General features: G+C 30.9%; 1 protein-coding gene across 1 annotated transcript; it reads left to right on the forward strand.

Moving 5' to 3' along the window:
- The first annotated feature begins 1,028 nt into the window (after positions 1-1,028).
- LOC111016635 (Calcium-dependent lipid-binding (CaLB domain) family protein) lies at positions 1,029-4,083 on the forward strand. Its single transcript, XM_088123331.1, has 7 exons — positions 1,029-1,557; positions 1,708-1,812; positions 1,923-2,049; positions 2,179-2,250; positions 3,253-3,298; positions 3,412-3,721; positions 3,810-4,083. The coding sequence occupies exons 1-7, from the start codon at positions 1,515-1,517 to the stop codon at positions 3,845-3,847; spliced, it is 741 nt and encodes a 246-aa protein (XP_087979457.1). The 5' UTR covers positions 1,029-1,514; the 3' UTR covers positions 3,848-4,083.
- Positions 4,084-9,327: the final 5,244 nt, after the last annotated feature.

A 9,327-nucleotide genomic window follows, 5' to 3' on the forward strand; every position in this document is an offset into this window, starting at 1 on the left:
ATTAATTTAAGTTTTTAGGTTGTGTGGTGATTTATTCATCCTTAATATGATATTAAAATGGGAGGTGCTAACTCATTAGCTTAAGCGTTTGGGTTGAGTATTGATTTATTAATCCTTAATAAGCACAAACATACACATTGTTCTAAACAAGATGTAATATAATCGTAGTTGAACGATAAGCATCCTTATGATAGAGGCGGCCTAGACAGTCTTTCATGTACTCTACGTTATGACATCTTCATTGAAATTCTGTATCCCATTGATAAATACAATGCAAATTATTAAATAAATTACTAGTATTTTAACTAGTTATGTTAAAGCTAAATTTTTATAATAACTTTATATACCCTAAATTTCAAATAGATATTTTTTTTGGTGGGTCAAGCAAGCAAAGGAAGTATCCAAGGAGAAAAACTCCATGTACCAAGTCCAAGTGAGATTTTGAACTAAAAAAATGGCTACGTAAGATTTCAAACCACTTAGAAAACACAAAAACACACGTATCTTTGTTGGAAAAAGTAAGAATGACTCTTTATTATACTAATTTAATTAGATTTTATGTGTAATACACGTAATATATATAGTATTAATTATCGACTTAAGTATGAAAGATATGTATTTTAATAGTCATGAGTTCGAATTCTCATCCAAACATGTTGTTATACTAAGAAAAATATATAATCTTAATAATTAAATTTTAATACCCCCAACGGTTAATTTAAAAAATAAAATAAAGTAATATATTTTAACCTAAAATTATATAGAAGCATGATTATTAATTTGATTTTTTTTAATTCAAACGACGGGATGAGGAGAAAAATAAGGAAGGTTATAGGTATTTTACCGATTGGATTCACACTATTGAATTGAATTCTGAAAAAGATAGAAGTTGAATGGAAATGTATAAGGTAAAAGTTAGAACCCTTTTAACTTCGAAGAATTATTGATCAAATAAGAACTTTCTAACATTTAGAAAATAAAAAGGAAAAAAGGAATTTCTAAATGGGAAGATGGAAGCAAAATTGGGAACATGCCTTGAAGGGAAGACGCGGCAATATATAATAGCAAACGGGTTTCACCCGGGCGCAATTTTCCTTCTCAGGGTCTCTCTCTATTTCGTCGAAGAACCCAGAACGCGGGGGTCTTCAATCTTCATTGATTTTCCTTGAACCGCCTCATACGCCGCCTTCTTTTCCTTAAATAGAGTAAAATCCTCTTTTTTCCTTTACTTGTGTTTCTTTTTTTTCCTTCTTCGTTGTGGGTATCTCGATTTTTTTGTTGATGTACCAGAAGGAAGCTTCAGGAATTCGATTTGGTTGTTTCTGGTTCGTGGGTTAGAGGACTCTTGTGAATATTCGATTCTGGTTCTGTGAATTTGATCGGTTTTTGTTTTGTGGGTTTGAAGATTCCTGTGAATATTCTGTTCTGGGTCTGTGAAGAAAAGGGTAAAAGCTTTTCAGGAAACAAAGTCAATTTTAGAAAACCCAGCTCTTTTATCTCCTATTGATTCTTCTATGTCGACATATGCCATTCAGGGTCAGCCTCTTGAAGTCACCGGTATGCAATTTTTCCTCTCCCTCCAAAATAATCTGTCTCTTTAGTTCTGTTTTGACATTGGTTGTGCTTCTCAAATATTTCTCCAAAAAAAAGAGGAAAAGTAAGAAGTTGATTTCGCCTCTGGATATGGTTTTTGTTGTTTTGGGTCAGTTATTGGATGCACAAAGTTGAAAGATACGGAATGGATTTCAAGGCAGGATCCCTACGTGTTACTTGAATATGGTAGCACAAAGTTCCGCACGACCACCTGCACAGGTTTGATTCTGGATGTTCCTTGTTCTGTTTTTGTCTTGTTGGTTTTGTAATTTGTTCAGATCTGAGAAGATGATCTTAAACTGAATGTGGATTTGATTGACAATGTATAGATGGTGGCAGAAATCCCACATTCCAAGAGAAATTTGTGTTCTCTCTGATTGAAGGGCTAAGAGAGATTAATGTTGCAGTTTGGAACAGCAATACAGTTACTTATGATGATTTCATTGGCAATGGAAAGTAAGATTCAGGTCCTCTCTTCCTCTTTGGTTTTTGATGTGTGGCTGGTCAATCTTAGCATCTGTTTAGCTAACCTTTTGTCAAGATTTTCCATATGTGGTACTGAGTTTTGAAATTTCTGTTCTGTAGAATCCAATTGGCAAAAGTTCTATCAGAAGGATATGATGACAGTGCATGGTCACTTCAAACTAAAACTGGCAGGTATGATATGACCGATAATTTTTTTGAGAAAATTTTCCCCTTTAAAACCATGTTAGAAGCTTTGACTTGCAAGCAATTGGATTTTAGGTTCGATCTTTTGTTTATTTCTTGTTACTATTCATATAATGGTTTCTGCTTAATGTTTTGTTCTCTTTCTTAGTTTGTTTGTGCGTATGGCTTGTTTGAGAACAACTTAACTTTTAATTCCTACTAAAATCTATATGCTTATCAGCTTATGAATAGATTTGAACTGTATGATAGTGTTAGCAAATCCTTAAATCATAGTTTTGAAGAAAAGATTTAAGAGTAAAACCAGAAAATTGTCTTGAAAACAATCTCCCATGTGAGCCCTTAATTTCTTGCCCTTAAAGAGTTCAAGTCTATCATTTGTCATGATCCTAGGTTAATTATTAACATCGTGGAGTTGATCACAGGTATGTAATTGTTCTCCACCTTAATTCTTGATGTGGTTTCTGAGTAAGAGGATTTGTGTGTCCTGATGGCATTGCTTTGCAAAGATTTCTATAGGCGTTGTGTATCAAGGTTAGGATGTAAGTAGAAGAGTTTGGTTTAGCCATCACCCCTTCCCTACCCACCTCCCTATGTTATGGAGGAATTGCTCTCATATGACACTAATACGTTGCAACTTTCGAGTGGATATATGTTTCGATAACTGTCATTTGACGACAACACCCCTAACAGGTTGATTTCTTTTAGTGTTGAATCATAATAACTCTTTTATCAACTTGCAAGAGTTGGCTTGCACAGCACTATGCTCGCTTCTTCTGCTCGAGATTCACATTATATTTTATTCTTTGTGCTTTAACACGCAATTCATATGGAAAAAGGTTCATGGTTATTTGTGATTTGTCGGATCATCTAGGAAGTTAGACGTTTCGATTTCATTATTATTTAACGTGATATCTTGACAAGCAATGCAGAAAACATCATTTCCCATAGTCCAAAATCTAAAATTCTAACCTTCACCTTTACCTCCTGCAGACATGCTGGGGAAGTACGGCTGATTTTACATTTTGCTACTGCCACTGTAAGTGAAACTACATATTTTATTGTCTGTTTCTTGACCAAAGATAATTTGCTATATTTTTGTATAAGATAAGATTCATCAGCCAAGAGATGATTTGTCTATTTCGATTGCAGAAACCGTCGTCAAGTTTTACACCCTCAGCACCACCATTCCAAGCACCCGCTCCACCCCATGTCCCCGTGTACGCTACGATGCCACCCCCACCATCCCACACAACAGCCTACCCTCCTCCTACTTCTACACCCTATTCATTTCCTCCATCTCCCTTTCCTTCTTACCCGCCCAGCTCAGTAGCATATCAAACATCCATGTACTCCCCATATCCATCTGGGTATCCTCCCTCTTCGTACCCACCACCCCCCTTGGCCTATCCTCCCACTCCTTACCCTCCGCCTCCACAAGCCTCGCCCTTCTATCCTCCAGGTAGATTCACGCCCACCTCGACGCTTTGTTATATGATCAATTCACAATGCAAACTGAAACTTTATTCTGTGTCTGTTTTCTTGGTCAGGTCCTTACCCTGGAGTTTACCCCCCACCACAGTATTGAAATCTAAAGGTTGGCTTTGAAAGACATCATCATAAGTTGTATAGAGAGAGCTTCACCTTCTAATAGTCTGCCTGTAGACTAATGCTAGTGGACCTTTTTTGTTTCCTTCTTTTTTGAACTTTTATTTTGGTGTAAAGACTGATTTGACAGTAATATTTTGAAGTTGCTGTATTCTTTTTTGGTTTAGTTCAGCTTATTATGAAAACAAGACAACAGATATCAATTGGTTTATACAATTAGAAAAAGTTCTCAAAGTTGGGTATATGGTAAAGAAAAAGCAGGAGAAGTATAATTGCAAAGTGTGAAGAAGGGGAGGATTGACATTGATATAAAGCAAGGCTATTGATGGAGTAGTTTGAGATTGTACAGAAAGAGAGAGCTGTGGGCAGAGCTTTGAAACTTCTCCTCAAAATTTCTTTTCTTTTGTTTGTAGTGAAACTAAAGGATGCAGGAGGAAGAAGATGTTGAGTGTGTATTATTGGACAAATATTTGGTAAATCATTTGTTAATATCTGATTAGACATCTCAAAAAGTGCTTTCATTCTGTCATTTGCAGATATAGGTATGAAAGTGTAAACAAACAAAAAAAATGATAACAGCAGTTTGTATTAAAGTTTCATTCGGCAGTGAGATGTTTTATTTCATTTTGAGACGGTGAAAGATTTATTTGTTGATTTAAATAAATTTTATGAATTTTTTAAAAAATATTTATCAATATTCACATTTTATTGATAATCGAGATATTAGCATTTCCATCATAATTACATTTAAAATCTTGACGACAACTTTAAAGAAAAGTTCAAAAAGTTCAAAATTTTATTTTTATCGTGTGGTTATTGAATTTTGATTGTTAGGGTATTGTTTAATGATGATTTGATTTTTTGTTTTTAAAAATTAAGCTTGTAAACCCGACCTACTTTTTAAAATTATTTTTGAAATCTAAGGAGAAATTTGAAAACTAAAATTAAATTTTTTTTTAAAAGGTGAGAAAAAATATCAATAAATTTGTGAAGAAACAAATATAATTTTTAAAAATATATAAACATGACCTAATGTTTTAAATTTTAATATCTTGCTATGATTCCTAAACTTCATAGAAAAGAGCTTAGTTCAGCGGTATCGACATCTATCAACAATCATGAGGCTACGAAAATGTTGTAGTTAAAAAAATAATAATAATAGAACTTCATATAACAAAGTAATTTTCGTCGTATTGTTAACTGATTTGATTAACAAAAGATAGATTATAAAATTAAAGTAGCTTTTTAAACCAAACTTTGAAAATTTTAGTTACTGAATGAATGTTTCAGTGTTATAAACTGAATCAGAATGTAGAACTTTACTTTTCGGTCAGGAAAAAAAAAAGGAAAAAAAAAACCTCTTCCTCTGATTTCTTTACATATTGGCCATCATGTTTGAAATTCAAATAATCAATTTGAATGGGTCTTTTTTCATTCTCTGTCTGATAAAAAATTTGAATTAGTCACATGAAACATAATCAAATAAACTAGGTTTAAATACATTTTTGGTCATTGTATTTTCATCACAGTAACAACTTAGTTCCCAAATTTTAGTTTGTAACAATTTAGTTCTTGTAGTTTAAAATTTGTAATGATATAGTTCATAACATGAAAAATATTGTTAATTTTGAATAGAGTTTCTTATATATATATATATATAAATTGATAAATTGATGAGGATTAAATGTGTTTTTGTATTACATCAATTTATCAATTACAAAAACTAAATCATTATATAATAAAAATCGACACTCAATTTGATGAGATTGGCTAAGTTTTGTTACCAATTTGAAAATACATTAACCAACTGATATCCTCACTTGAATTTGCACATGATACATGCAAAAATTTCAATGCCTTCGAGATCAGATGCTGTTTGAGAAACATAAGATAACAAAGTTTTATTATTAAATGACTCTAATTATACTATCCCTATCATTTTTATTTTTTAAGCCTTGAAATCACCTAGAATAAATTAAAAGATGGGACTTTTTTTTTTTTTTTTCTCTAAATAATTTCATCTGTTTTTGGCAGCTTTGAGAGTTGAGACCCTATTATCAGACATCTTAGCTAAAAATACAGACACCATCAGAATCTCTCAGTCTATAATTAATTACAAAATTCCAACAAAGAATTGACAACCTAATTATAATTGAAATTAATTAATTTGTTCACAATTACAAAGAATCTCTGTTCATATTCCCTTTCCATTAGCTTCACTCCAATAACTTCAATTAAATAACTCTAATCTGATTTCATAATTTTATATCAACCCGTAATTGACACCAAAATTAGGGTTTGGCTCCTACCCATTGTTGGAGAGTTATTCCCTTATGATCTGTATGTTTCATTCAAATAGGAAAAGAAAAAAGAAGAAGAGAAGAATATGGTTTGGTTATTGATGTTCTCTAATTATAGGAAGAGCTTTGGAGGGGAGATTTTGGTGTGTGACAACCATTTATTTTGAAACAGACAGGTCGGTTTAGAGAAAAAGGAATGAAAGTTTCTAGTGCTACCGTCTTTGTAAATAATTATTTAATGTTGGTAGATCTCACATCATTCTCAAATGACGATGACGTGGATGACAATGGAAATTTCGTGTAGTATTAAAATTTTTTTTCTTAAATAAAAGTTCTTTTTAAGTTTATTTTTAAAAGTAAACTTAAGAATGGAGAACCGATTAACTGATCTATCCAAAAACTTAACCGCACCGATCAAACCAAACTAAAATTGAATTAAATTGAAAGTACAATAATATGTGCAGGTGAGGATTTGAATTCACTACCTAGCTACCTTTGATCAGGATAGGTACCTTAATTTACAATTTAAGTAGGCAAATCAAATCGAACTGAGTGAATTTTCTTGATTTTATTTTTGAATTTCAATTAAACACACCTACATATATTGTAGCGATAGTAATATATTGGAAGACAACTTGGATTAGGTGATTAGGTAATAGCATTTGACATTAGAACAAATTTTTAGAAATTTTCTGCAGTTTTTGGCATATGATTTCACAGTTTAATCACTGTACACTAACCTGTTCTTAGTGGGACTTTTTTTTTTCTTTTTTTTTTCCAAATTTAATTTCAGACGATGCATAACTTTCATATATTTTTTTACAGCTGTTTCCATAGATTTTCTTTTCCTAGATTTTAAAATCCTGAAATAAAAAAATAAGTCTCCATACTTATTTCTAGTACAATAAGTATGGATGAGGATCCTACTTGTTTTAATTTGAGTTATTTTCACGTTAGCAAAATAAAGACTCTCTAGATCGAATAATAATAATAAGCTATAACTTAACATTTCAACACGATCATATCTCAATGGTTAAGACACCTTATAATTATTTATTTTAAAATCAAAAGTTCGATCTCCATACTTATATTTGATGTACTAAAAAAGTTAATATTTACCAATCATTTTAAAAACGATCTCCCAAATAATCCTTAGTTTTTGCTTTTAACTTGAATCTTGAATCTTGAAATGGGTGGAGATCGCTCCAAAGGAAATATTTCAATCATTAAAAGAAATGATAGATGTTAATATACATTATTTATCTTTCCATATTAAAGAAACAGTCCTTTAATGTCAAAGCAAGCTCAGAGCAGAGGACTATGCCATATCCTACGTACACAGAAAGAAGATCTTCCTATCTATTACCTTTTCCCCTTTTTTTCAGGTCTTCAATCATAGGAGTAGGGTGTTAAAAAAAAACTCCGATGATTCAAAATCTCGATCAATCCAATTCAAACCTTTAGAAGGCGGATGGACGACGAGAGGGTGGTCGGGTGGTGGTGAATGCATGTGGGGCAAGGGGAAGGTAGACAAGAATGGGAGCAGTGCGGGGAAGATGGAAGGCGGGTGGAGAAGACTTTTAATCTAAAATAATAATGCTCCTTCACCTTAGAGATGCTATAAAATTATTGTCAACATGAACATAGTTCAACAATTAAGACATTTATTTCTTTCCTTGAAGCCTGTTTATACAAAAAAAAAAAAAAAAAAAACGGCGGGATAGAATAAGGTTCGAGCTGGACCTGGATAAAGATGTATGTCCTCCACGTGGCATTACGATTTTCACCCCAACCAAAGTCTTCCTAACCTCACTCAAAAAAAAAAAGTTATTATTTTTTCCATGGATCAACGTTAAAAACTAATTAAAAATAATGCATCACATAAGTTATTTATATATAAAAAAAAAAACTAACATTATAGAGGCATTTTGGAAATCACATGAGTTAAATCATAAGATTTTGAAAGGAATAAATAGAAATTGAGCTCAAATTTCAAAAATCAAAATGCAATATTTATTCTGTTAATATTTTAAGTTACTATTGTGTTACACTATATTAACTTGTTTATTATTTATCAATGGAGTATGGTAACATATTTAATTTAATATTTGTGTATATAAATTCATAAGAAATATGGTATGAAAATTATATAGAGACGAAATTCATAATTTAAAATAAGAAAATTGAAAAATAGTCCAACTTAATGACTTTCCGTGGCTACTTTTAGAGGCGGGAAAGGTTTTTCCCCATTCGCCCTCGCTTCGCGTGTCATACACTTCACTATTTTTTCCCCTCTTTTAAAACGTAGTTTCAAAATATTGATATAATTTCTAAGGCTTCGTTGATAAAGGTTTTATTATTATTTTTTTTTTCCGAAAATTATGTTGGTTTACTCGTGATTTATTTGATATGTTTTTCAAATTTCTTATAAGCCACATTTAAAAAACAAGAATAAATTAAAAAAACTTTGTTTGTTTTAGTTTTAAAATTCTTGTTTAGATTTTAAAAATGTTAGTAAAAGGAGATGATGGAATAAAATAATACGTACATGAAATTAGTGTTATAAAATTTATTTTAAAAAACATAAAACTAAAAAATAAATTGGTTATCAAACCAACCCATGATGATTTACTTTATTCATGCTTCACTTTTACTTTTACTTATTGATTTAATTTTCCTTTCATTTCAAGACAATATCTCAATGGATGGTATGAAGCTTTTTGATTATTAATTTTTTTAAATAAAATTCAACAGAGAATCTCTACATACTTAAACCAAAGTAAAGAATATCATGTAAATAATATTAAAACTGAAAAGAAAGAATATAAGGTCATTATTGTAAAAGTATAGGTCAATGAAAGATAGATTAAATTAACTATTTTTACTAATGTCAAAATCACAATTATTTGAAAATGACTTGTCAATAATTTTCAAGTGAAATGATTTCCAGGTGATTTTCGCTAAAAAAAAACTAATACAAAATTAGTTTTTAAAATGGTTATTGATTTAAATTTCAAATTTATCTTTTGATTTCATCTTAAAATTTGAGATTTTTTTTTTCATTTCTAAAATTTTGTAATATCTCCCAAATTATTGGTTTTAATCTATTTTCTAAGTTTATTTCTCTTTTTAATTTTTTTTTCTCACCCTCTCAAATTTC

This window comes from Momordica charantia, assembly GCF_013281855.1.
Source record: "Momordica charantia cultivar OHB3-1 chromosome 4 unlocalized genomic scaffold, Mcharantia_2.0 BLBB01000004.1, whole genome shotgun sequence".
NCBI lineage: Eukaryota > Viridiplantae > Streptophyta > Magnoliopsida > Cucurbitales > Cucurbitaceae > Momordica > Momordica charantia.